The sequence below is a fragment of the Penicillium vulpinum genome (assembly GCF_028829585.1).
Source record: "Penicillium vulpinum strain IBT 29486 chromosome Unknown utg000001l_segment0_segment0, whole genome shotgun sequence".
NCBI lineage: Eukaryota > Fungi > Ascomycota > Eurotiomycetes > Eurotiales > Aspergillaceae > Penicillium > Penicillium vulpinum.
In genome coordinates, this window is record NW_026643241.1 from 641,748 (window position 1) to 668,309 (window position 26,562).

The 26,562-nt window shown below is 48.2% G+C and overlaps 11 protein-coding genes across 11 annotated transcripts; 9 read left to right on the forward strand and 2 right to left on the reverse strand.

The window, feature by feature from the left end:
* Positions 1-63: 63 nt before the first annotated feature.
* Positions 64-3,988, forward strand: N7479_000239 (ankyrin repeat domain-containing protein; the record flags this gene model as incomplete). The annotated part of the gene is made up of 2 exons (XM_057247937.1): positions 64-1,634; positions 1,690-3,988. 2 exons carry the CDS (start codon positions 64-66, stop codon positions 3,986-3,988), a joined length of 3,870 nt encoding a protein of 1,289 aa, XP_057112369.1.
* A 785-nt stretch (positions 3,989-4,773) lies between these two features.
* N7479_000240 (uncharacterized protein) lies at positions 4,774-5,073 on the forward strand (the record flags this gene model as incomplete). The annotated part of the gene is made up of 1 exon (XM_057247938.1): positions 4,774-5,073. The coding sequence occupies one exon, from the start codon at positions 4,774-4,776 to the stop codon at positions 5,071-5,073; it is 300 nt and encodes a 99-aa protein (XP_057112370.1).
* A 52-nt stretch (positions 5,074-5,125) lies between these two features.
* N7479_000241 (uncharacterized protein) lies at positions 5,126-5,962 on the forward strand (the record flags this gene model as incomplete). The annotated part of the gene is made up of 4 exons (XM_057247939.1): positions 5,126-5,136; positions 5,182-5,224; positions 5,298-5,567; positions 5,627-5,962. The coding sequence occupies 4 exons, from the start codon at positions 5,126-5,128 to the stop codon at positions 5,960-5,962; spliced, it is 660 nt and encodes a 219-aa protein (XP_057112371.1).
* A 1,761-nt stretch (positions 5,963-7,723) lies between these two features.
* Positions 7,724-9,051, reverse strand: N7479_000242 (Zn(II)2Cys6 transcription factor; the record flags this gene model as incomplete). The annotated part of the gene is made up of 3 exons (XM_057247940.1): positions 7,724-8,284; positions 8,336-8,801; positions 8,864-9,051. 3 exons carry the CDS (start codon positions 9,049-9,051, stop codon positions 7,724-7,726), a joined length of 1,215 nt encoding a protein of 404 aa, XP_057112372.1.
* A 377-nt stretch (positions 9,052-9,428) lies between these two features.
* Positions 9,429-10,385, forward strand: N7479_000243 (NmrA-like family protein; the record flags this gene model as incomplete). Its single annotated transcript, XM_057247941.1, has 1 exon — positions 9,429-10,385. The coding sequence occupies one exon, from the start codon at positions 9,429-9,431 to the stop codon at positions 10,383-10,385; it is 957 nt and encodes a 318-aa protein (XP_057112373.1).
* A 1,207-nt stretch (positions 10,386-11,592) lies between these two features.
* Positions 11,593-12,896, forward strand: N7479_000244 (cytochrome P450; the record flags this gene model as incomplete). The annotated part of the gene is made up of 4 exons (XM_057247942.1): positions 11,593-11,647; positions 11,735-12,069; positions 12,122-12,656; positions 12,712-12,896. The coding sequence occupies 4 exons, from the start codon at positions 11,593-11,595 to the stop codon at positions 12,894-12,896; spliced, it is 1,110 nt and encodes a 369-aa protein (XP_057112374.1).
* Positions 12,897-13,392: 496 nt separating this feature from the next.
* N7479_000245 (karyopherin beta) lies at positions 13,393-16,716 on the forward strand (the record flags this gene model as incomplete). Its single annotated transcript, XM_057247943.1, has 7 exons — positions 13,393-13,829; positions 13,922-14,728; positions 14,792-15,417; positions 15,471-16,020; positions 16,080-16,317; positions 16,376-16,484; positions 16,536-16,716. The coding sequence occupies exons 1-7, from the start codon at positions 13,731-13,733 to the stop codon at positions 16,714-16,716; spliced, it is 2,610 nt and encodes an 869-aa protein (XP_057112375.1). The 5' UTR covers positions 13,393-13,730.
* Positions 16,717-18,077: 1,361 nt separating this feature from the next.
* Positions 18,078-18,793, forward strand: N7479_000246 (40S ribosomal protein uS8; the record flags this gene model as incomplete). The annotated part of the gene is made up of 3 exons (XM_057247944.1): positions 18,078-18,210; positions 18,470-18,539; positions 18,604-18,793. The coding sequence occupies 3 exons, from the start codon at positions 18,078-18,080 to the stop codon at positions 18,791-18,793; spliced, it is 393 nt and encodes a 130-aa protein (XP_057112376.1).
* A 366-nt stretch (positions 18,794-19,159) lies between these two features.
* N7479_000247 (uncharacterized protein) lies at positions 19,160-20,461 on the forward strand (the record flags this gene model as incomplete). The annotated part of the gene is made up of 4 exons (XM_057247945.1): positions 19,160-19,195; positions 19,248-19,576; positions 19,714-20,304; positions 20,374-20,461. The coding sequence occupies 4 exons, from the start codon at positions 19,160-19,162 to the stop codon at positions 20,459-20,461; spliced, it is 1,044 nt and encodes a 347-aa protein (XP_057112377.1).
* A 659-nt stretch (positions 20,462-21,120) lies between these two features.
* On the reverse strand, positions 21,121-22,925 carry N7479_000248 (uncharacterized protein; the record flags this gene model as incomplete). Its single annotated transcript, XM_057247946.1, has 2 exons — positions 21,121-22,587; positions 22,659-22,925. The coding sequence occupies 2 exons, from the start codon at positions 22,923-22,925 to the stop codon at positions 21,121-21,123; spliced, it is 1,734 nt and encodes a 577-aa protein (XP_057112378.1).
* Positions 22,926-23,294: 369 nt separating this feature from the next.
* N7479_000249 (phosphatidylserine decarboxylase 1) lies at positions 23,295-24,935 on the forward strand (the record flags this gene model as incomplete). Its single annotated transcript, XM_057247947.1, has 1 exon — positions 23,295-24,935. One exon carries the CDS (start codon positions 23,295-23,297, stop codon positions 24,933-24,935), a length of 1,641 nt encoding a protein of 546 aa, XP_057112379.1.
* Between the last annotated feature and the right edge of the window lie 1,627 nt (positions 24,936-26,562).

Below are 26,562 nucleotides of genomic sequence, written 5' to 3' on the forward strand. Positions count from 1 at the left end.
TATACTTCTCAGAGGATATCATTTCCAGATTGTCGAATTAAACCGGATGCATAGAAATCTCAAATGGCTTCTGTAATCCCATATCAGTCGAATAAAATACAGGGGCCGGATCCCACAATATCTCTCAAGCAAGCTCTGCTGCAATTCGAGGGCACCCTGACGGACGATCAAAAGCAACAGTATCAGGCAAGAAGTGTGAGGCCAGATGCCGCAAGCGTTATTGCATTCGTTGGAGAGATCGATTCCAACAAAAGCACGACAAGAAGGTGTGTGGCGCCAAGATTGCACAGCTTCTTGCAGGCGACACAACAGTTTAGCGCCATCGTGGATACATTTGTCAGTTCCAATCCCGAAATAGCTGCTCTGGTTTGGGGAGGCATCAAGACGGCAATTTTGATAGCAAGCAATATCACATCTTACTTTGACAAAGTCACGAGTATGATCATGGCGATCGGCAGGTCATGTCCAACATATCAGCAATTTGGTCACCTTTACCCAGGCTGTGCTGGTCTCCAACGTGGCTTATGTGATTATTATGCCACCATTGTCCAGTTATGCATCAAGATCATTGAAATCTCAAAGCGGACAGCTGTTACTCAAGTTTTATCGTCTATTTTCAATCCTTTCGAGGCCGAATTCAAGCGTTTTCTGGATCAGCTTGACGAAGCCGTGAAGGATATACAGCTACAACTATCATTTGCCTCGAAGAAGGCTAACGCGGACTCTCAAGATCTCCTTAAGCGTGAAAGCCACAGCAACTCAGCATTCCGCCGCTACACCTCAAGCTTCTACAAAGACTCTAGAAGTGAGTATGCTAAGGCGCAAGAGTTGCGAATGGACATCTTGAAGAGGCAAGCCGCGGAATTGAGATCGAGCGTCAGAGATAATCTTTCTAGCATCGACTACGATAAGCCTTGGAAGCAAGCGTCACGGCAACGTGTTCCCTCTACAGCCGAGTGGCTACAGCAGGAGCAGTCCTTTCTTCACTGGAAAGACGGTTGGGATACCGAAATTCTCTGGTGCTCAGGCACGATGGGTGTGGGTAAAACGGTGCTTATGTCAAATGCGGTTGTCCAGCTACATGCGTCCCTTGGACCAAGGGATATTTTATCCTACTACTTCTGTTCTGCTGACTATGCAGCATCTCTATCAGCGAGAAATATCTTCGGATGTCTTGCTCGTCAATTGTTGAACGCACAAATCGAGATTGCGGACAACGATAGTCTACGACGTTTATATAAGGATAGCCGGGATCTCAACGCGGCGGAGACCATTGATTTCTTATTGACTAACCTCAAAGGCGACAATAAATATTATATAATTCTCGATGGCCTCGATGAGTGTGAGGGTAGCGAGATTCAACAGATAGCGCAGGGCATAGCCAAACTCTGCAGTACTCGCGCCAAGGGGTTCAAACTCCTTTGCGCTGGTCGCCCAGGGCTTGAAAAGCAGTTGTTTAGAGTAACCCAACCGAACTACGCAATTTCAGTGACTGAGCAAAAGGTTGAATCCGACATGGAGCAATATATTGCGACAACTTTGGCTTGCTGCCTAGACGAGGGGCAGTTGAAGCTGGGGGATCCGAACCTCATCATAAGAATCTCCAACGCTCTTCACGATGGATCCAAAGGAATGTACGTCAAGAAATGGACCTGTTATGAATAGCAGCTAATAGTTTGATCCGAATAGGTTCCTCTGGACGCGTCTTTTGATAGAAGAGCTATGCGCACAGGGCAGTGACCATGACATATTAGCTGTACTAAACCATCTTCCGCGTGGCCTATCCGAAATTTTTGATCGAAAGCTGCATCGATTGCGGAGTGGAACGGCAGTAAAAGATGCGATTGCAACACTCCAATTCTGTGGTGTGCTGAAGCGGTCGTTGACAGTCATGGAGTACCAGGAGGCGTTGAGTCTATCTCCTGGACAAACGACTCTTGATAGCCAGAAGTTTCCTAACGACATGGATAAGGTCATACGTAATTGCTGCGGCTTAATATTCGTCGATGAAGAGGACAGCACCGTGCACTATGTTCATCATAGTGTAAAACAACACCTCTTCAACACCTACCATTCGTCATCAGAGGAATTTGATACGAAGAAACTTGATCAGCATCTTGGCTTACTTTGCATGACTTATCTTGACTTCAATACCTTCAAACGTCAGATATCGAAGGTCGCCGAGGGGTCAAATACTCCAATAACCCCTGTTCAGCTTGGCATCACCCCGATATATCGCTCACGCAATGATACTGGTCGAATAGCAATGAAGTTGCTTTTGTATCGTCGGAATCTGCAGCATCTCAGCGCTCGAGAGTTGGAGAGGAAATCCCGGGAATTGCTTGATGATCTAGAGTCTTCAGGTCTCGATAAAGACCTCCACCGGAACTTCCAGTTTCTCAACTACGCCCGCTCTTATTGGATCTATCACGTGGCAGACCTGGACCCGGATCATCAGACATGGAAATTGTTTAGCCGCTGTGTAGACGGTGATATCATCCTTGCACACAGACCATGGGAGTCAACACATCAGACGGACGGCGAAAGAAACGACATGTCAAGAGCGGTACAGTGGCTTTTAGCTGAGGGTCATTTTACACTTTTTGTGTACCATACAAAGCACCAGTCAAACCTTTTGACTGAACAGACCAAACGCGAAATTATTCAAAACTCCAGAATTCAAGATCGTGGCCGCTTTATTGATTTGATCATTCAGCAAAGCAATAATTCCCTCGAAACGTTACATCATGCATTGTATTATGCATCGAGAGAAGGATTCTTAGCCTCAGTCAAAGCTTTACTCCAAACAGAGTTGGATGTGAATGCTCGGGTATATAACCGAACAGCGCTTCAAGTAGCGGCAGAAGCAGGCCATCTTGAGGTAGTCGAGCGATTGCTCAACGCAAACGCCGACGTTAATGCTGCTGCTGCTGCTGGATATGAAGGACGAACAGCACTCCAAGCGGCAGCAGGAGCGGGTCATCTCGCGGTGGTTGAGCGATTGCTCCAAGCAGACGCCGATGTTCATGCTGCAGCTACTAAAAATGAAGGACGAACCGCACTCCAAGCGGCGGCAGGAGGGGGCCACCTCGCGGTGGTTGAGCGATTGCTCCAAGCAGACGCCGATGTTAATACTGCTGCTGCTGGATATAAAGGACGGACCGCACTTCAAGCGGCGGCAGGAGGGGGCCACCTCGCGGTGGTTGAGCGATTGCTCCAAGCAGACGCCGATGTTAATGCTACTGCTGCTGCTGGATATGAAGGACGGACGGCACTCCAAGCGGCAGCAGCAGAGGGTCACCTCGCGGTGATTGAGCGATTGCTCCAAGCGAACGCCGATGTGAATGCTGCTGCTGCTGCTGCTGATGAAGGACGAACCGCACTCCAAGCAGCGGCAGGAGCGGGTCACCTCGCGGTGGTTGAGCGATTGCTCCAAGCAGACGCCGATGTTAATACTGCTGCTGCTGGATATAGAGGACGGAACGCACTCCAAGCAGCAGCAGGAGGGGGTCATCTCGCGGTGGTTGAGCGATTGCTCCAAGCAGATGCCGATGTTAATGCTGCTGCTGCTGCTGGATATGAAGGGCGGACCGCACTCCAAGCGGCAGCAGGAGGGGGTCACCTTGCGGTGGTTGAGCGATTGCTCCAAGCAGACGCCGATGTTAATGCTACTGCTGCTGATGAAGATGAAGGACGGACGGCACTCCAAGCGGCGGCAGGAGGAGGTCACCTCGCAGTGGTTGAGCGATTGCTCCAAGCAAACGCCAATGTTAATGCTGCTGCTGCTAAATTTGAAGGACGAACAGCACTCCAAGCGGCGGCAGGAGGGGGTCACCTCGTAGTGGTTGAGCGATTGCTCCAAGCAAACGCCAATGTTAATGCTGCTGCCGCTGCTGGATATAGAGGACAAACAGCACTCCAAGCAGCAGCAGGAGCGGGTTACCTCGAGGTTGCGGATCGACTAAGACAGGCTGGGGCACATGACTAGTCTATCCTCTCTTGTATCGTCTTCCTTTTTATCTAGTCGCACATGCAGCCAAGTTGTATAAGTTCAGAGTTATGCTATAGTTGTATCTTGTCTCCAGTGGAGCCGGATAAAGGATTGTACAATGGTATGGAAGATGTGCGAGGGCTCCGAAAGAAGGAATCGTGAGATGGAGGGATCGAATCATCGTGTATGGATAGCGACAGCGAGGTGCAAGAAGATACCGACAATGCGTGCTAGGGAAAAGAAGAGGCAAACGCACGAAAGCAACGCTCGTAAACCCTTGGGGAATGGTCATACTTCTGCATTGAATGATATAGAGAAACCATGGAAGTGTTCCACGGTCCGTATACAAGCGGCACCTCCTAGGCTGGACCGACACCTTTCGAGGTGGATTTGGTAATCACTCAACATAGCCCTGGAGCTTCCAAGGTTGGGACCTACGATACATAGACTTTATTTAGTCCTTCCAAGCCAAAATGACAATAAATACTAGTTGAAGAAATACTAGTTAAAAAAAGAATCGGCCAGGAAAACGTAATTAGATAGCCGATTTTCACACCTGTTTTGAACGCGGCAAACATCCTGTGTCCATCGTTATTCTTACATCTGTATAGTACTAGACTCTTACAGTCTATTCCTCTATCTTCTCCGTCTACATAGCTTTCACAAATACAATACATCGGTCCCATAATCTATCTACTATCTTAGATTCGAACACACTCCTCTCCACTCTCTACTTCTCTTGCACTTGAAGATCTAACTACGCTGAAAGCCAGTTTCGAACAATGGAACGGATCTGCAATATCCTTCGCGAGAATAAGAAGCTTCCTATGACAGACGAGCAGCTTTCAGACCTCGGAGTCAATTTTCATCAGTTTTATATCCGCACTGGTAAAATTTCTTCGCCATCGATTACAAGCTACTTCCTACCTCGGGTTGATTTTCGAGATGTTCTCGATTCAGATCTAGCATGTTCACCCTTCGCAGAGGCTGTAAGCTGCACTGAAGTGCCAGGTCCTCGCCGCAACTCATGGACTCTTGAGGCATTAGAGACGTTTATGTTTCCAGATATGATGACCGATTAATATAACTATTTTACCTTCACAGGGAGTGGTTTTTCATTCAAGGAATTCCATAATGAAGGGTTTGTATACGTCTTGGCCTTTATCAACTTGTTACTAATAGTCTTCTAGGATTCCTAATGCCGGATGGGTAGTAGACCGGTTGGTGGATAAAGTATCTTATATATCTCAAATACTAACTTGTACTCTAGTGATACGCATTTTTTTCTCGGAGGTACTACTCTCAGTCCGCCGACAGTTTCTCGACTTTGAATGTACAAATACTGAGAAGCTGGAATCTCCTCTGGCCCCATTCACTAAGCTACCATAAGCACAAGGGCCACCAGCGCTCACTAGTCGGGCTCTCCAACAAGGAGAAATGTGGTGATAAACGGCCTTCCTCAATGGAGGTTTTTGCGATCGCCGTCTTAACCCACCAAGAAATGACCAAGGTTGATCGGGAAAATAAGCATCGGTCGGATGAGAGTCGGTCGGACGAGTGCTACTTTACTTTCCCGGTTTGTCTTTCCTTCTCAGGTATCATTGGTCTTTTACTAATATACTGATATATCATTAGAATTTAGTATTTCTGATGGACAAATTTGGCGGATGCCGTATGTTCCAATCCTATTTTGATGGCAAGTTTCATGTCCAATTCTCGGAGCTCCTAGATCTAGTAGGACATATGATTGCTGTGCCTGCTTACGGGGAAAAGTACTTTGATATTGTTGACAGAAAAGACTTTCTGAAAAGACTTTCTGGAGAAGTTGAACCTGCTTCTCAAATGGGCATGGCCTATTCCACAATGAAATACCGTTGCGAATATTCCAAAAATCTGTGGCAATTGATTTGCTGGGATTGTTTTCCTTCGCTGATCTTGCTGGATATCTTGGTTTGCTTATTTCAAGGTTGACATTGTTCTAAGAAAATGAACACCCTGTTAAGAATCCTTCTTTCTTGATGGCTTTCACATTATACCTTTCAACTTAGTACCAGTAATTGCATCAAAGGAAATCGGTAATGTAGCTGAAAAGGATACAGTGGTGTCGAGGATAACTTGCCTCTGAACTAACTGCCTAGATGGATGGTGCGCGAGGCATACGGACCAGTTTCCTCGGTTAACATATAAGTTTGTGAATCTTTCTTCACGGAAGTTGGATAACCACCGGTTTGTGACGTGGTGATAATTAGACGGCGCCCGAGGGGAGGTGTACTGTGGTCATGACTTGAAAGACTTAATGGTCCCGAGGTCCTCCTCGGTGGTCCTAAGGGCCAGGAGTTGCCCGCCACAAATCATCCTCTATATATCGCAGCACAACTTGTGGTCAGTACTGTATCTCTCACAGTGAACGTGAAAGCAGCTCTCTACTCAGTTACATTCTTCTCTAGCATTTATATACCGAGCACACCGCATTTACTTTCGTGAGCGTCAATTGTTCTAGTCTTCTAGTCGACGAAGCATATCGCGTTGGGCTTCGCCAGCTTGATCCACGGAGCCTACTGCGCCTTCGCTTTTCAGTTCTATTTCTCGCTTTTGCTACAACACCTTACCCGGCTTCTCCTATTCTGTTCCCAAACACTTACTTACACGCAGACAATCTCATTTGCGGGAGTCTCCAGGAGCCGGTGCATTTCTTGCCTCGACTGCGAAGCTAGCCGATGGTTTTTACCAAAGAGGGTTTACTGACACAAATCAGAGGAACATGTATCTTTGATTTCAAGATCCGAGAGTCCATGTTAGGAAGACGTATCTTTCATTTCCTATCTAATCCCCCTTACTCTTCTTCCAACCCGGTGCTGGACAATGGTAAGCGCGACAACAAGAAAACCAAAAGCCCGCATCTCTTCGGCGGAACAAATGTTGAAGGGTCCCAGTAGCTGCATTGTTAAATGTGCGTTGCTATCGAGGGGTTTCGTAGAGTGCGTGCCTTTAACCAAGTACTCGATGTACTCTTCATGCAGCTCAACGACAATAAAATATATCTGTGTAGCGTATTGCGCTAACATCACGCATCTATAGGCGACTGATTAGCGATGTTTCTCAAGCATTGGTATAGTGATCATGATCAAACCTACCTTCTGATCGGTGAATCGACTAGTCGAACTTTTGGTCCATTTGACCCTTGAATACCGAGCGTTGTGGTAATCCATGCTAGCATTTCAAGTCCCTGTTGCATCAAGGCTTCCTTTGCCGAACTCGCTGACAGATGCTCAGCCTTGACTTCAACTAAGACCAGAATTTCCCCATCGGGATCTACCACACCATCGTCGACAATTTCTTTGTATTGAGCCTTGCCGATATGTAAATTGAGATGATCCTGGATACTGTCTCACTTCAGGTTGGTCAGCAGTAATAAGCAGGTTGTGTAAAGCAAATTGACGAAGCTCATATTGATCTTCGCTTCATGCGTTCGCCTCTTGGCTTTGGAAGAAGGACGAGGAAGAAGATAAACAAAGTAAAAGGGGAGGAAGGCTCCATCACTAATTAGGCAGGTGCTCAAATGCAGCAGTAACTAACTACCCTACCTGCCATTATAGGAAAGGGTCTATCTAGGACTAATCAAAGTACATGCCCATCTATCTAGTGAAAATTAATATAGTAAATCGAGTTAAATTTGCGATTGACCCACATGTACAGTGAATCTCTCTACCTAGAGCACATATCCTCAGGATTTTATAGCTCAAAAAATTCTAATACCCCAGCAAAATTCGATATCCAGTTCTGCTGACACATATCGTCCAAGGAAACCGGCTTTTCGTCCTTTGCAATGGCCGTCCATTCATTTTTGCCAACTGCATTCCACAAAGGGCAGTTTCTTGGCAGGGGAAACTGGAGTTCACCTGCACTTAGCGAAGACCATACTGCATTAGTACCATCGTGCGTTCTGTCTCTTATACTAGTTTTGCTTGCTTTCCCACAGACCTTGTACAAGGCTATGTTAAATCGCTTGATTTCTTCAATACTAACCCAAACAAACGAAGCCAAATCTGTTTCTTCGTATTTGGAGAGAATGTTCGGATAATAGAACATGCCTAGCCTTCGACAACTTCGGACAAGAGCTTCGAGTAAACCCAAATCGGCTGGGGGAAGAGAGATTTTCAAGTCGAAATCAATATCAGCCCGGCTGCTGAGAACAAAGGAGAAGATGATGTGTAGTAGAATAGCCTGGTACATTGCTATTGGCCAGACACAAGTACTGCAAGCTTCAGTTGCTTCGGAGGCGTCCCATTTTTCCTACCGGTGAGTCTTAGTAACGCTATAATATTGTGGGGAAGTAACGCGAACCTGCTGATCCCGAAGAGCCAAGTCAAGTTTACCGTGGAGCTCCACAGCTGCTGACTGCGCAGACTGTTTCCTAGTAGCCCACAGGCCTATAACAACCATTGATTGAACCAGGAAGGGCGTTTCATGGCGTATGTCGAATATTGCTTTGTGGATGAATGGCCAGGAGGGGTGGAAAGCCTCGAAATAAAGACGGATGTACTGCTCGGTCTTCTCCGCATGCTGTAACCCTGGCTGATTATGGTTCATGCTCGGTACATGATGTATTGAGGATCCGGGAGGTTGATTTTCTACCGTACCAGCGGAGTCGGCGAAAGAGCACTGGATCTTGCGACGTAGACACTCATCACAAGGCACACCTCCTTCGCACCGAGATTTCGCTGCATGGCAGCTCTCACAAGCTCGCTGTGCACGTTTGAGAGGTTCAATTATTCCGTGACGCTGACGGACATGGCGTCGAAGTGTGTCACTGATTTCAAGATTAGTTAGAGTGGGTATTGGAGTGTATAAGTATCCGAAGAAGCTAGATACCTTCGTCCAAATTCTCGACCACAATTGGAACATTTAAAAGACTGCTGCTGCAAGTGTTTTCCTTCGTGGCGGTGCAGGTGCTCCTTGCGCCGGTAGCTGGCGCTGCAGCCAGGAAAGTGGCACCTAAAGGCATGGCAACAGGGCGAAGTCGGTGATCGGCGATCTGATTCATTGCCTAGGCTTGCCATAAGGTGTCAAAAACTGAAAATGAAGACTATCAAAATGACGTGTCGACATCATTCCAAGGTTCCCGTGGATGGATGCTATTGGTTGATTAGCTATCCCGAGGCCGGCCTCCCACCGGTCTCCCACCGGCCTCCCACTTGCCACCTGTGGGCTGCCACTAGGTACTATATCCATTTTACTAACCTTTATTGTTTCCAATTGCGTCTTTAGTTAGTAATCTACTCTTGAATATTTCCAAGGTTAGCTCTATAAACTGCAAAAAATTCAAATTGCCGAAGCCGAGCACGATTATAAGTACCCAGCAAGTACCTCGATGCTTGACAAACAGGCAGCACATCTCTCTTAAAATTTATTCGAACAATATCTTTCTTGATTCAACATGGCCCCTACCATTCTCATCATTGGTGCCACGGGCAACACTGGCCAAGCTGTTGTCGAAACGCTGCCAAAGTTGCTTCAATCAGGCAATGCTCTATCTGAGTACCGTATCATTGCTCTTACTCGTTCCCTGAAGAGTCCAGTGGCACAAAAGCTTGCCAAATTGCCTCGGGTTGAAGTGATAGAGCAGAACTGGGTTGAAATTACACCTGAATGGCTCCGTGAACATCAAGTGACCAGAGCATTCATTGCATCACACAACGAACCCAATCATTTCGCTGAAGAGTCTACATTCCACGTTGCTGCCTTGAGCGCCGGTGTCAGATACGTTGTGCGGATCTCGACGACTGCTGCAAATGTCCGCCCGGATTGTGCCGCTTACTACCCCCGTGCACACTGGGCGATCGAGGCTCTCCTGGACTCTCCCGAATTCACCAACCTACCGTGGACTTCTCTTCAGCCTAACATCTTTATACCTTCCTACCTTTTGAGTGCCGTGGAATATATCAAACAATACCGCAAAACTGGAAAGCAGGGAACGCTTAAATTGATGGCGTCGAAGGATGCACCCGTCGGTGTTATTGATCCTTACGAGGTTGGAGTCTTTGCAGCTCATCTCTTGTCCCAAGAAGATATCACTGTGCACAACAAGGCCAAATATGTTCTCAATGGACCAGAGGACATTACCGGGAAGCAGATAGTGGATTTGGTCGAGCAGCAAATTGGTACACAGGTTGAGGATGTCACCTATCAAGACATGTCGTTCCTTAGCATGCTCTATGAGTACAATTATGTGGCAACTCGTCAATCAAAGAACGTGATCTATTCTATCAAACATGCTCCGGAGACCGCGTGGGAAGGAAAATGCACAGCTTCAACCACGAGCAAGGCAGTGTTGGAGATCGCTCCACCCAGAATTACACCTGCTGAGGTGTTGAAGCGTCTTTTGGGGGAGTAAGGGGACAATTCAATGACGAATGAGTGATTCAGCGGTGTCAAATAACCTACTACTTCTTTCATCCTAAACCAATAAGAGATCTCTATTGTTCCTTTGTTCATACCTTTTCCCAGATCACATCAGGAAAATCCTTCTAAGTGTGAGAACACTCCGTTATTCGACGTAGTTGAAAATGGAAACCCAGGTATGAGGTATGTGTGTCTTGCCTGATGAATAAGTCTATGGGGTAATGGTCTTTATTTACAACCTTGGAAGCTTAGGATTTTAGTTTATCCAAGCTTTGACGCTACTATAGGTACTTCCAGCCATGTGTTTATGAGTGAATGTGACTTTTATTAGTAGCTATAGTAAAGCCAATATCCAACGGAAAGTTGTCATCTACAGCTTTATGCGATGTAATACCAACACTAGTCACAACTCGGATATCCTTGATAATATTAATTTCCTGGATCTGGTCCCTGTCGTTATTTATTAACCCCTAGAATCTTGACTAGCATCGCAAAACTTGCTTCTCAAAAAGTGCTAATTTCAATGCAATTTAAACCTGCGCTCTCATTCTCCACAGCGGGAATTTTCAGCCACCCGTTCGATATCCGAAAGTAAAATAATGCAATCTAGCTCCAGTTATGGTGTGAAACGCACGAGACCTTCTCTTTACGGGGGGCAGTTCAACAACTCGAGCAGTGGCGTTATTCTCCAGTCTTATTGACTGGCTTTACTAAATTAGACGTAGTTTATGATGTTATAGAGTATTGAGATGGGGATAGTAGTAGGAAACGGTAGTTCTCCTATATAGCATAATACCGATGCATAAAATAAGTCTCGCATATAAATTATGATATGCACGGAAATTAATGAATAATTGTTGACAAGTATCATCGCTTCTCAGGCCCTGTGCTTTCCAAGCTGTCCCGTTTTTATGATGCCTATCTTGCAGGCAAAAATTTCCAATATCAGATGGAAGTTGAGAAGCTACACAACACATACGGCGATTTCGTCCGGACTAGTCTGTCCGACCTGCTCATGGGTGCATAACGCGAGGCTGATTTGAAAAATTGCGTTTTTTTTAGGACCGCGGGAAATCTGCATTGTTCGCAAATCTGCTGTACCGTTGATATTTGGTCCCCAGTCGAAATGCTTGAAGTCGACATTTTATGCTCAAGTGTCGACGCAGTCCAAATTTTGTTCAATTCATCACTCACGCGACATGACGGATCATCGGAAGCGCCGCAAGGCATGGGACCGTGGTTTCAGCGTCAAAGGTAGGTAGGGCAGTCTCGGATGTTAGGTCCTTTCTTTCTACAAAGTTACTATTTCTTTCTACAAAGTTACTAACTATGTATCTCTAGCTCTTGCAACTTACGAGCCACGTGTTAAGAATAAGGTAGACCAGTTTTCTTCTTATATTGAAAGCAATCTGGGTCAATCTATCGATGCTACTGCCTGGTCCATGTTTCTCAGTTTCGACATCATGGGAAACGTTGGGTTTGGAAAAGAGTTTAACAACCTGTCTACACGCATTGAACATCCGGCGATCAAAGGCGTTCATGATCATATGGCTATTGTCGGAACACTGAGTCATATTCCTTGGCTTCTGAACATTGCCAGTCGTATTCCAGGAGCGGCATCTGGATTTTCCAGTTTTTTCCGGTGGTGTGGGGATGAAATTGAGCAAAAGCAAAAGGTAGGCAAGTGAATCTCTGCACGCGTAACCATCACGATGCTAATAGATATAGGAATGGGATATGGACAAGAGCCCACGGGATATTGTCTCATGGTTATTGAAATCCTATGTCGAGAAAGACATATCTGCAGCTCCGAGCAAGGCTGCTCTTCATGAGGACTCACGGGTGGTTATAGTCGCTGGCAGTGATACTACAGCTACTACTTTGGCATCTGCGCTCTACTATCTGGCCAAGAATCCCGCAATACTATTGAAGCTGCAGCGCCATCTAGATAAAGTCATCCCACAAGGATCAAAGGACTGGTCATATGATAAAGTCAAGTCTGTCACCTACCTCGACGATATCATCCAAGAAACACTTCACCTGCGACCTGCGATACTGACAGGTGGACATCGTGTTACCCCAGCTGAGGGAATTCAGGTTGATGAGGTGTACATCCCCGGGGATGTCAATGTTTTTGTTCCAGTGCAATTGATTCAGACGGACGAAAGGTACTATACCGATGCCAAACAATTTGTACCAGAGCGATGGAACGAGAGGAGAGAAATGTGCTCCGAGAGCGCCCCCTTCTTCCCATTTTCACTTGGTAAATACCGCCCAACGCAAAACTCACAGTTGATACCCCTAACCCATTTCCATAGGGCCCTATAGTTGTACCGGGAAGAACTTAGCGATGATGAGTCTTCGCATTTCGATTTCCACTTTTGCACAGTTGTTCCACATTCAATTCAGCCCTGACGAGAATGGAGAGGCATTTGTAACCGAGACCCAGGATACTTTCACCACCACGCTTGCCCCGTTGCACATCCAGTTCCTGCTGCGCTAACATCAGATTGCCTGTTGTTGCAGGCAGCCTTGCGAAATAAACGTCGAGGTCTAAGCTCCTGGTTTTAGAGGATCTACAATTCCTTAAAATGTTATGCGTTAAAAAAATGTAATTTCCCTGGAATATGTATATAATCCAAGGAGATTAGAACAAGCTACTAGTTGTCGATATAGTTGAGACCCTTAGATTTAACACACAAAAACCCGAGCTACAAAAATGCAACGAGGAAGAGGCATTGAACGGCAAAATGGCGTGCTTCTTGAAATAGAAGGTTCTTAGATCCTTCACTTTTCTTACAGCAAAAGTTTTTGCTTACTCCTTGGCCGAGCAAGGGAGCCCTGCGTTTATGCTGTAGCCTGAGGCATATAGTCACGTGCACCTTACTAACCCCCGCAAAGAGGCCAATCAGAGGGCGACCCCCGTAGAACCTCAACCCATTGTGGTCTTTCTTGCTTCGAATCTTTGTTTTAATCTCTTCACATATCTTGCACTTCTCCAGCTATTCCCGTATTCTCCAGGCTTCTCCACCTAATTATTGTGTGTTGAAATCTGGGCGTGCACTCAAGGCACCTTTTCCTCTCTGTGCCTCTTGTCGCGGAAAGACCTAGTGCATGCCGCCTCGTCATATCCACAAAAACACCCGTCCCTTCTTCCCACTCTTCCACAGGAAATCTTCTTTCCACCACTGCTTCTATCGTGGTGATCACCGAGTGTCGAACCCTTTGATTGATCCGGGTACAGAGGGGTTTTAAAGTCTTTTTTCTAATCTTTTCTCCACCTCTTTTTTTCCTTCTTTTTTCTCTTCCCCCCACATCCTTCATTTCTTTGCACATCATGGACGCCCGTCAGGTGTTGCAGAGCACCCTCGCGCCAGATGCGGCCGAGCGTAGCAATGCTGAACAGCAACTCGCCCACGCCGCAGAGGTTGACTTCGTATGTGTCTCCCCTTACCCCCCTTCGACCTGCCACGAGTCATGAAATATTTCCCTAGGATCCTGAATGCTAATACTTCTGCTACCCGTTAGGCTGCCTACCTCATCACACTCGGCCAGGAACTCGCCAACGAGAGCAGCCCCGCCCACATCCGTGTCGCTGCAGGTATCGCTTTGAAGAACGCTTTCACTTTCCGGGATTCAGCCAAGTTGCGCGAGGTGCAGCTCCGATGGAGCCAGAGCATCAACGCCGATACAAAGACACAGGTCAAAGAGCTTGCGCTCAAGACCCTGCATTCACCCGATGCTCGCGCTGGAAATGCCGCCGCTACACTGATTGTTTCGATCGCGGCCATCGAGTTGCCCCGTGCTGAGTGGCCCGAGTTGATGGGCATTCTTGTCCAAAATGTCGCCAGTGGAAACGACGCACTAAAGCAGTCGTCTCTCACTGCCATCGGTTACATTTGCGAGTCGCAAGATCCCGAACTCCGCGCCAGTCTGACACAACACTCCAACGCTATCCTTACTGCGGTCGTCCAGGGTGCTCGGCGCGAGGAGCCGAACATGGATGTCCGTTACGCTGCTATCGCCGCTCTCAGTGATGCCGTCGATTTCGTGCGAACCAACATGGACAATGAGGGAGAGCGCAACTACATTATGCAGGTCGTCTGCGAGGCCACCCAGGCCGATGAAGTCCGCGTGCAGGCTGCTGCATTCGGTTGCTTGAACCGCATCATGGGATCCTACTACGAGAAGATGCGCTTCTATATGGAGAAGGCTCTGTTTGGCCTGAGCATCATGGGCATGAAGAGCGAGGAGGAGGAGGTCGCCAAGCTGGCTATTGAGTTCTGGTGCACTGTCTGCGAGGAGGAGATTGCCATCGAGGATGACAACGCGGAGGTATGAAACAAGCGCACAAGACCGACCGAGTTTGACCGTGTACTGATGTTGTGTTTCTTATAGGCTCAGCAAGAGGGTGTTGAAGCTCGTCCTTTCTTCGGATTTGCTCGCGTTGCTACCCGCGAGGTTGTTCCCGTCTTGCTGCAATCTATGTGCCGCCAGGATGAGGATGCTGGTGATGACGAGTACAACGTGTCTCGTGCTGCCTACCAGGCTATGCAGCTTTACGCCCAGTGTGTGCAGGGTGATGTCATTCAGCCCGTCGTGACTTTTGTGGAGGAGAACATCCGGAACGAGGACTGGCACCGTCGTGATGCCGCCGTCGCTGCTTTCGGTGCTATTATGGAAGGCCCCGAACCCGAGGTTCTGGAACCTTTGATCAAACAGGCCTTGTCTGTTTTGCTTGGCATGATGGAGGATAGCTCCGTCTCCGTCCGGGACTCCACTGCCTACGCCCTGGGTCGCGTGTGCGACTGCTGCCCCGAGGTTCTCGACCCCGAGGTCCACCTTCAGCCGCTTATCTCATGCCTCTTCAACGGCCTTGCCAACTCCCCCAAGATCGCCAGCTCCTGCTGCTGGGCTCTTATGAACGTTGCAGACCGATTCGCTGGTGACGATGGCTCGCAGACCAACCCTCTGTCGAAGCACTTTGAGGACAGTGTGAAATCCCTACTGACCGTGACCGAGCGGTATGTTCCCCGAGTGATGTCCTTTTGATTGCTTTGATCTAACGCCCATACAGACAAGACGCCGATAACCAGCTCCGGACCGCTGGATACGAAGTTCTCAACTCCTTCGTTATGAACTCTGCCAATGACAGCCTGCCCATGGTTGCAACTCTCTCAGATGTTATTATCCAGCGTCTTGAGCACACTATTCCCATGCAGCAGCAGGTAGTTAGCGCCGAGGACCGTATTCTCCTCGAGGAGATGCAGACCAGCTTGATCAGTGTCATCCTGGCCATCGTCCAGCGCTTCGAGGCCGACATCAAGCCTCAGGCTGACCGTATTATGAGCGTGCTGCTTCAGGTCCTGACTACCCTCGGACCTAAGTCGAGCGTACCGGATGTCATTTTTGCCACTGTTGGTGCTATTGCCAGTGCTCTTGAGGATGATTTCGTCAAGTATATGGAGTCCTTCAGCCCATTCCTGTATAACGCTCTGGGCAACCAGGAAGAGCCTGGTCTCTGTGCTATGGCCATCGGCTTGGTCAGTGACATTGCTCGTGCCTTGAACGAGAAGGTCCAGCCTTACTGCGACAGCTTCATGAACCTCCTGCTCAAGACTCTTCAGGTGAGATTGTTTCTCTCAGATATACCGCGGTTGATTTCCAATGCTAATTTCTCAAACAGACTTCCACCAACCAGCTGAAGCCTGCGATTCTTGAGACCTTCGGCGATATCGCCCAGGCCATCGGAACTAACTTCGATACGTACTTGGCGGTTGTTGGCCAGGTTCTTCAGCAAGCCTCCAGCGTGACCACCAGCTCCGACCTCTCATACGACATGGTGGATTACATTGTTTCTCTCCGTGAAGGTATCATGGATGCTTGGGGTGGTATTCTTCTGTCCTACAAGGGCACACCTTCAAGTACGTTGCTCTTTACTCTCCACACAGATACGCTGTCAGCATGCTAATTAGATTACAGTCACCCAACTCCAGCCTTTCATCGAGTCTATCTTCCAACTTCTTCACATTATCTCCCAGGAGAGCAACCGCAGTGAAGGTCTAATGCGGTCTGCCATGGGTGTTATTGGGTATGTCCTGGCAGTTTTTAGTCTCAATTCCTTATACTAACTATTTACTAGTGATCTTGCTGATGCGTTCCCCAACGGCGAACTCGCTGCCTACTTCCGCAACGACTGGGTCACTTCCCTCGTGAGAGAGACTCGCACAACCAGACAGTACAGCGAGCGCACAATTGAGACTGCCCGCTGGACCCGTGAGCAGGTCAAGCGCCAGATCAACATGGGTGCTGGTATGGCATAAAGCCGTCGCCTTGTCTCATCTGATTCATTACCTGTGCTTCTGGTCTGATTTCGTCTTGCAAATCATCTGCCACTCACGTCGGACCTGATGGCGCCAATGCCACAGGTCCCAGGGCTGCTCAAGTCCACACCCAATTGGTGCTTCTGACGTGTGCAGGGTGGTTGCCCTGTTCTCGACATTCTCGAACCAGAGTACTTGGCTGATAGCCTCAAATTCCTCTCCTCTTTATTTCCCAGCACAGGATTCCCCTCCCATCACTACCCTTTGGTCACGAACCCCGTTCCCCCCAAACCCTTTGCTGGTGCTCAATTCCCTGATGACACGTTCGAATGAGCTTCAGTAACCCTTCCCGATTTCTGAATGGCCCTGTCTGAGTTTCCCTTTTCTTCTTGATACAACCCTTTCACCTTTCCCTATCCCCCTTCTATGTTGTTTTTAATTAGACAAGACCCCCTCCCTCGCATCTTATAGCATTGCGACTCATGTAGCCCAAGAATTCATGTATCCCCTTCCCCTCTACTGTACTCCCCATCCATGTATCCCTTTCCCCTCATGTCACCCCCTCCAGAAAAGAGTCATTGTCATGAAAAAGCTGTCCCTGATTTCGTCTCCCTTCCTCGTATACGCCGATATTTTGCCCACAACCATACTATCACTCTGAAAAATCATGTATAGAACCACCCATCTGCCTTGCCCACGGATGGGATAAGTGAATGATGTGCTGATGAGTTAGTAGTAGTAGAAGTAAGGATGTTTGTATGATTACTTGTGTTGGTGTTTTAATGGTGATTTTTCGTTCCATCTTTCGGGCTCTTGTTTTGCTGCTATGTATAGTATGGTGTAGGGTATCTCTGAGGCAGTAACTATTGTATTGCGTGTACGCCCCATGTAGAAAACAGTAATGCCTTAGGTATGAGACATCAATTTCGTATCGCCACGTGACTACCACGATAAGGGTAGTGTTGGACAATAACCCTACCCGCGCACCACCCGAAAACCAAACTTTCACCAATCGTCCTTCCTCCTGCTTCATCCATCGACGACCATCTCTCGAGGTATGTGATATGCCCTCCCCCAACAATAGCCTCTCACCTAGTCTGGGGATGCAATCATCTTGTCTAGATTGCTTCCATATGTGAATTATAGATAATTCGCAGGAATCGCGATCCAGGAAGCCAAGATGATACGCATCTCCCAACTCGGCACGGGCTGAAGAACTCCTTGCAATGCAAAAAAGGGGCACTCTTTGCGCTCGAAGACTAGTGGTGGCTGACTTAAACCGCCTTCATCGAACAGATACCTCATAATCTTTACTTTTAAACGTTACGATTTGAGAATCTCGATTCCACTAAACCGCCAAAATGGTCAAGACTTCCGTCCTCAACGATGCGCTTAACGCCATGAACAACGCCGAGAAGGCTGGCAAGCGCCAGGTCCTCATCCGTCCTTCCTCCAAGGTCATCGTCAAGTTCCTCTCTGTCATGCAGAAGCACGGTACGTGAATGCTGAAAATTTTTTCTTCGTCTTTTTATTCTTTTTTTCCTTTCTTCTTCGCCCTGTCATGAGAATATTTGTCCCACCCATTCGGGCTGATAACTAGGCGGCCGGTCTCAATCAACCTACGACGTCTGCCTTTTAAGTGTCCGATATATCAATTTGCGAAGATCTTACACGTTTCCAAAGCGCTGTTATGGCTTTTTCAGTATTTGACGACTTTTAAATTTTCGCAACATACTGACTCTTTCTTTTTCAGGCTACATTGGCGAGTTCGAGGAGGTCGATGACCACCGCTCCGGCAAGATTGTCATCCAGCTTAACGGCCGGTACGTATTCACAACTACATCCATCAGTCTGATTGGAATATCAAGCTAACGCTCATCTCTCCAGTCTCAACAAGTGTGGTGTCATCAACCCCCGCTACCCCGTTCAGCTCCGTGACCTCGAGAAGTGGGCTACCCAGCTCCTTCCTTCTCGTCAGTTCGGTTACGTTGTCCTGACCACCTCCGCCGGTATCATGGACCACGAGGAGGCTCGCCGCAAGCACGTTGCTGGCAAGCTCCTCGGCTTCTTCTACTAGATGGAGTCGTTCTAAAAAAGAATTGAGAAAAGTTCTTGCTTTGACTGGTTATGCATGGCGTTGGTTTTCCTGGGCTGGACCCTGAAATGTAATCTGGAATCTGTAGCTGTGAACAAAATACCCCCTGTTCCGCACTTTCGATGGCTTGCAGAGTACATGGTTCGCTCGTATATCAATGTTAGATCATTCTGGTCTGCAAACCATTCTCCTTTTTTCTGCATATATCGTAGCCATGAACCGAGGCATATGTTCACCGAGGCATATATTCACCGCCCTATAATGTAGATTGTTGTACACGTATTCTGCCTTGCCCCGCAACAATGGCAAGGCTGGTACATAGTTTAACAATTCAAGTATTCATACACCATGCCTTTGGACACGATATATCTGACTCGTCATGGGGTATGTATTCTATGCTGTGATTATTGTGGAATTGTAGACCTAACCATTGCAGCATCGCCTTAACTGGACCATTGACTTTCGCACGGGCATCTACAACGCTCAATTTCCCACGCCGACAGGAAACCCAGCAGACCCTGCGCTGACCTCGCACGGTGTTCAGCAGTCGCACGAGTTGGCTGAGCACATTGCTGGCCCTGGATTTCACCCGAAGCCATTCCGCGTCTACTCGAGTCCGTTCTATCGCTGCCTTCAAACCATCCAGCCGTCGGTCGAAGAGCTCAAGAGACTCTTCGCTGAATCTGAGAAGAGTCAGACTGATGGTGAGATTGGGTCAATTGATCGGCATGCGGAATTTGATGTTCGAATTGAGAATGGGTTAGGGTATGTAGTACACCCTCTCTTTATATTTATACTTGCTTCCATCCTACCCAATCAACCCAGCCATTTGACTTCCGTGTCTCGAACAAAAGGAGCACATTACACACACCTTATTGATATATGAACTAATTGAACCCTAGAGAATGGTTCGGCGCCACAGACTTCTTCGACCACCCGGCTCACCCAGCCCGCGAAATAATGTCCACCCACTTTCCAACCCTTCTCCCAGAAGCCGATCAAAGCTACAAACCCCTACTCATCCCCTCAAGACGCGGTGAGACAATTCTACAGCTCCACAACCGCGTCGCAACAGCCCTGGAAGGCATAATCGCCGACATCGATGCAGAAGTCTCTGCCCTGGAAGCAGAGCTACCACCAGACCAAAGAACCAGCAAGTCCGTCCTGATCTGCGCGCATGCTGCGCCGCTCATTGCCATGGGACGGGCTCTTACAGGCCACATGCCGGATGATAGTTCTGAAGAGGACTTTAATGTTTTCACGGCGGGGTTGAGTACTTTTAAGAGGAGGGAGCCTTCTTCTACTGCTAGTGCTGGGCAGAGCAGTGACCAGGAAGAAAGTTCAAATGAGAAACCGCTTGCTGATGGTACGACATTTATCCGCGCGTCAGCGTCTCCGCCGCAGTGGAAGAACGGGCAGGGCGTTGGGGGTGGATGGGATTGTGTCGCCAACGGTGATTGTAGCTTTTTGAGCGGTGGTGCCGAGCGTGGATGGTGAGTGGATTCCTTTCTTTTGCCTCTCCCTTTGGTGTCGAGAGGAGTTATTGATATAGATACCGGCAGGCACTTTAACGGCGAAGAATCTTTCAATACGGGCCCTATGGCTCCACCTTCGGAGCCACCTGCAATCGCAGGTGCCACAAAGTTGTAAGTCGATGATGTACGTGATTATCCTGGTGCAATGATTTGTGGTGAACATATGGGGGACATCATTGTATCTTTCTGAAATCACCAAGTATTGGTGACTCTGAAACAATGACCACAAACCGGCAAGAGCTGTGCTATCACAGGTCGAGCTGCCATGGTCTATCACTGTCATGCCCAACTGATATCCCATAGAGTAGCTCGTCCCAGACAAGCATTTGCTAGTGGCATAAGAGAAATACATATCAAATATAGACGTATAAACAAGATTTATTAATAGCACGACAAGAATATTCGGCTCAAGATTGCTAGTTGGGATATTATATGTAAGAGCACTGCAATGACCAGATGTGTTTTTGGATATTCTTTTTAGACGTGCTTTTGGATATAATAAGGAGATGGGGAAAAGTATACACTACGTACGCAGCCTTGTTGAGTCTTTTTAGTAGTCTTTTCAGTAATCTTTTCAGTAATCTTTTCAGTAATCTTTTCAGTAATCTTTTCAGTAATCTTTTCAGTAGTCTTTTTAGCGGTTTTTTTAGCAGTCTTTTTAGATGTGTCGTGGTATCACTTTGACCCACGCTGACTTCAATTGTACAAACTAGATCCATGGCGCTACCGCTAATAAAGAGATGAATAAAAAGCACAGGCCGCTCCCGGTGTAGATCAGTTCCCCACTGGAGCCTGTGCATGCGCGGCAGAGACCTCTTCCTGTTCAGTGCTTGCATTTCCTGCACCCTCTGCCATGCCAGCTTGGCTCTGCTCCTGCTCCTGGCGCTCCCGCTCTCGTGCCTGCTCCTGCTCCTGTTCCTGGCGTTCCCGCGCCTGCCGCTCCTGCTCAGCTAAGAAAGCTTGATCTGCCGCAGCGCGAGCCTGGACATGCCCTTCGCCAATACCGGGAACTAGACTCGCAAAAAGAAAAACAATGGCTCGCTCCACGCGACGTATCTGGTCCCAGATATTGAACTCTGCAGCAGCGCCATTGGTTTCGGTTTGGGTGGCTCGATCTGCCGCGCCGCCGGCATGCGTGAGGCCCTCGAGATGGCGTTGGATGGGACTAATCACCATAGTCGCAAACCTCCGCGGGATATCGGTCTCGGAAAAGAAGGTCACTATTAAAGCGATGCTGACGAAGATGTAACGCCTCCAGGTGCCAGGGGCGCTGGTGAGATAGCAGAAGAGCCACAGACGGGTGAACAGCCAGATGCGGCGGATGTGCCGTGCCAGACCGGCGTGCTCGATGTTGTTGCCTCTGCGCTGTTGATTGTGCATTACTTGGCGGAGGGCATTTTGGACTGCCGCTGCATTTTGGTTGGGTGCTTGAGGCACTTGAGGCTCTTGATGTGCTTGATGTGCTTGAAGTAGTTGAGGTGCTTGAGGGGCCTGGGATGCGCCGGGTTCGTTAACGGGGGCTGTATTGGGCGAACCAACCCGTTGCGTTGTGGGTCGCGATACGAAGTGTCCTTGCACAAGGCCAGTCTGGGTTCCAGCTGGCGAGGTCAGTATGAAGAGCTGCATGGAGCCTGGTTCGGGCGTCTGTGATATATTCCCCTGTGAACCAGGGTTATGGGCTGAAACGTTTGTCTGCGAATGCTGTTGTTGCACATATTCCATTAGACGGGCACGTTGCTGAGCATCAAGAATACGGGCGACCAGTTCCGCAACACCGGGTAAAGGAAGCTGTCTGCCAGATCGTCTATCTTGAATTTCAAGAAGCCGGTTCCGTGTACGAATGATATTCTCCATGGATGGCATGATACGTCGGTCCAGCTGTTCCTCAATCTCCACGGTCTGAGCTCGCAAAGTACGAATATGCCGGTCTTCACCATTGTCTTCTGGTGTGGTTGTAGTTGTTGAGTGTCGGTTAAGATAAGAGGTGTCGTAGTACTGATTGACAGTGACGTGTGGAGCTGTAGGAGTGGCATCCACTGTTCTGGGAATACCAGAGTACGAGGAGGTGCTGGCTCCAGCCACCGAAGTATCGGCACTGGAAGGACTAAACCAGGTGGAAGAGGAAGTGGAAGCTCGGCCAGAATTGCGGAAAGGCGAATCTTGCGCCATGTTAGAGACAGTAGGTGGTTCTGCGTGTGTTGACTCGGGTGGCAGCACAAGGTGCATGCTATCAGTGCCTTGCTGCAAAACAAACCCCATTCAGTTAGGGGAAAAAAAGGTTATATGGCGTAGATTAGGAACAATTTACTTACCCCCACAGATGAGACTATTGCTCTGAGTGTTGCGTCATCGGCAGCTAGGACTTTCCCTCGGTAAATGAGCCTCTGCTTTGATGCACGAGGATTATTCGGAAAAGACTGTTCGATCCTGCTCTTGAGCTGAGAAATTGTGGAGGAGAGTGGAACGTTCTCGAGTGTAAACCGGCTTGGAGGGGGTAGAGACTGGCAGAGTATGTGAAGTCTGATTGTGCTCGGTGTGTCCCCCTCTGTCAGGGGCTGGGATGATGATCCTGTCGCCATTGCTTTAGAACTGTAGTTGTGCTCAAGCTCAAATGTCCGGATGGACCTGATCTAGTTGCTGATATCTGGCATCAATCGATCGATAAGCGATCTCGATGTTGTAATGTCCTGTGTGGGACTCTAGCAGCTAGGAAGGAAGTGGAAAGAATGATGCAATGTAAGAGAAGATGCGAACAGTCAGAAACACAGAAACGCCCATTTAACAATGAAATGTACTTGGATATAGAGAGGAGGATAACCCGTCCATTGTATCTCCACGTGCAATTCTGCCGGGCGGTCAACCGGCAGCTGCACGTTTCTCCATTTCGGAAAAAAACGCTCTAAGCATAGGAGTTGATTTTAGCGCTCCAGGCCGATGGATTAAACATTATGGCCAAGCGCCTTTTTACTTCCTCACCTTTCCTTCGTTGTCCTTCTGAAGCCCCTCGGTCCGGGGCTGTGTCGATGGAGGTTCTTTCCTTCCGGGCCACCGCCCGCCATAAAGCCAGTCTCCGACATTTTTCGTCTAAATCATGGAGACAATATCACAAGGATAATAACTCCGAAAATAATAAAGGAGGATTTGGCTCAAGACTAGGTTTCGCTCTACGCAATACCAAGGTCGAATGGTATCCTATCCCAGTCGGACTCGGAATTGGATTGCTAGGATTGTTGTCTTTCTACAAGTCACAACGTGCGGAACGGGATCGGCTGGCTCGCGATGCAGCTGGCGATGAATGGGACGAAGGAAAACGGCCACCTCGTCGTCCGAGGATCAGCCTGTCGGGCCCATGGCATATTCAGATCATGTCCACTCTGCCCCTGAAGGCGATGTCCCGTCTGTGGGGTCGTTTCAACGAAATCGAACTTCCTTACTACCTCCGCGTTCCTGGATTCAAACTCTACTCATGGGCCTTTGGCGTCAACCTTGCAGAGGTTGCTGAGCCCGACCTGCATACATACCCAAATCTGGCGGCATTCTTCTATCGTAAGCTGAAACCTGGTGTCCGACCATTGGATCCCGACCCTCGTGCTCTTCTAGCACCCTCCGACGGCCGAATCTTGCAATTTGGAACTATCGAGCGGGGCGAGGTTGAGCAAGTTAAGGGAATGACATACAGTTTGGATGCCCTCCTGGGATCAGCCACGCCTGCGCACGCCGACCACACCAACCGACTCACGGACAAAGGTGGGAAGGAAACCCAAAAGGATGCCGATACCATGGCTGCACATGAAGAGTTTGCGCTCGTGAACGGCATTTCCTACACTCTCCCGAGCCTTCTTTCAGGCGAAGCCGGTGCCCCCAAACGACGTGCTTCTTTGGATGCTTCAACTGCATCCAAAGAAACCTCGGAAATCCAAGTGCAAGAGGACCTGGCCCGTGGTGATGGAACAGCATGGTACGCACCCAAGACAGCCGCCAACCATGCCTTGTTCTACGTTGTGATCTACCTAGCACCTGGCGACTACCACCGTTTCCACTCCCCTGCTCCCTGGGTTGTCGAGAGCCGCCGCCACTTTGCTGGTGAGTTGTACTCGGTTTCACCATATCTGCAGAAGCATCTACCTGGTCTATTCACTCTCAACGAGCGAGTTGCACTCCTTGGCCGGTGGCGTTGGGGTTTCTTCAGTTACACACCGGTCGGAGCTACCAACGTAGGCTCCATTAAAATCAACTTTGACTCGGAGCTGCGCACAAACAGCTTGTTGACTGATACCGCTGCGGATTTGGCAGCAGCCTTGGCTGCGAAGCGTGGTGAGCAATATCCTGGCTTTGTCGAGGCGACTTACCGCCATGCTAGCCGCACACTTAATGGACATCCACTGCAGCGTGGAGAAGAAATGGGCGGCTTCCAGCTTGGCAGTTCGATTGTACTTGTATTCGAGGCTCCTCTTGGAACTCGGAAGTCCATTGATGCCGGCTGGCCGGAAGATGGCCCCACTGACGGGTGGACTTGGAGTATTGAGAAGGGCCAGCGCATCAAAATAGGAGAAAAATTGGGCTTTGTGAATGAGGCGCAAAATGCGTGAAGTTGCACAGCCCGGTGCACAGCCGACAGCCGACAGCAGTAGCTGATTTCAGATAGTTTTGACCGGCATGTCTTTTTGTAGGTCCGTTTTTGTACTATACCAGTCCTTCTAGGACAGTGTGAGAATTTAGTTTAATCAAAATTACCTTTTTCCCCCTTTGATTCAATCTGTTAGACGAAAAGTAGATCGAGATATTTCCTAAGACTATCAGCACAGACCAGGAAGTCCCACCTAAGTGCCTTGGCGTGATCTATGCTATCGCCTCCCAAATTCGTTATTGCTGATCTTACGTATGCCATTTCTTGGCTGTGCCTTCCATTTTAGTGCTCATCCCTTGCCGCTTTTTGCTCACTGCGTAGAGTTGAGCACGCACCTGATCAGCGTTAAGCTTACTGATCCGTTCACTGAGCATAAGGTTACCTACTTTGTACTTCCAGGATCGATCTGATTTCCTCACTGAGCATAGCCTGAGTTGTGAGTGAACGGCCTAAATAGCAATCTTGATACAATACAATACGCTAGTCCCTTTCACGTGCTAATATCACTCTCCAGATTACCCTAAATATAGTAAATATATTATCAAAAATCCTCGAGATCATCAATGTGATCGTTCGTTCTAGTGGTGTACTTAGACCTACTAACTACTCCGTACTTAGCTAGCTAATTAGCATTACCCTTCATGCTTTCTACTTTGGGACCACTTCGCCTACTATCCTATGAACTCCTGACCAAGTTTGAAAGTATCAAATACGACGAGAACTTCCTAGGGCCATGTCGCATACTCCTAAAAGCCCACCTGTAACACGACTGCCTAGCACTACCTTTAACTATATGGCCCCTGTAGTTAAGGTTTATACCCCTGTACATCTATAGCTCATCAGTTCCAATCAGCGATGCCCCAGGTACGGAACGGGCCCCCACTATGACGGATAATATCAACCCATTTATTGTAATGATGCCAAGTCAAAGAATACATGAACTACTATGAACATGGGGCGAGGATTACTGCTGCGCTGGATTTTTACAATGAGTAGAAATGGTGCATGTATCGCGATTACCAAGAGCTGTGAAGCCCTGGAGTTACTAGACCCGTGGAGCCGTCAAATACTTGACTAATGATAGGTAGGCGTCAATAACTACTCGTCTCTTAATTATTTCTTGAGCTTCTACTAATGAATAACAGGGACTAAAGTATATGAGTTGCCTAAATCAGCCTACATATGCTAAGTGAGCGCTCATTGGGAATCCCCGATCAGTCACGTGCTTGAGCTGAGCAAGCTGAGACCGGACTAGAATCTACTCAGCCAGCCCAACTCTGACCGCCCTCATAAAAGCGGCGGCAGCTAAAAAAGAAAGTCCCACCCGGCAGAAGACCTTGGATCATTGCATATGTACTCTGTATGTTATACAAGTAGTAATATGTAAGATGTAAGATGTGCTACTATATAAAATATAGTAAAATATCTATACAAAAAAAAGAAATAGCAGAGATGGCATTTAAATTACAACCATTGCGCCATCCATATCCTGCATACCCAATGCAGCGCAAAGATAAGGCAACAAACCTCCACCAAAGAGCTATCAACGTGGGCGAAACTGCCAAGCTTCGATCAAAATCAAGGAATGT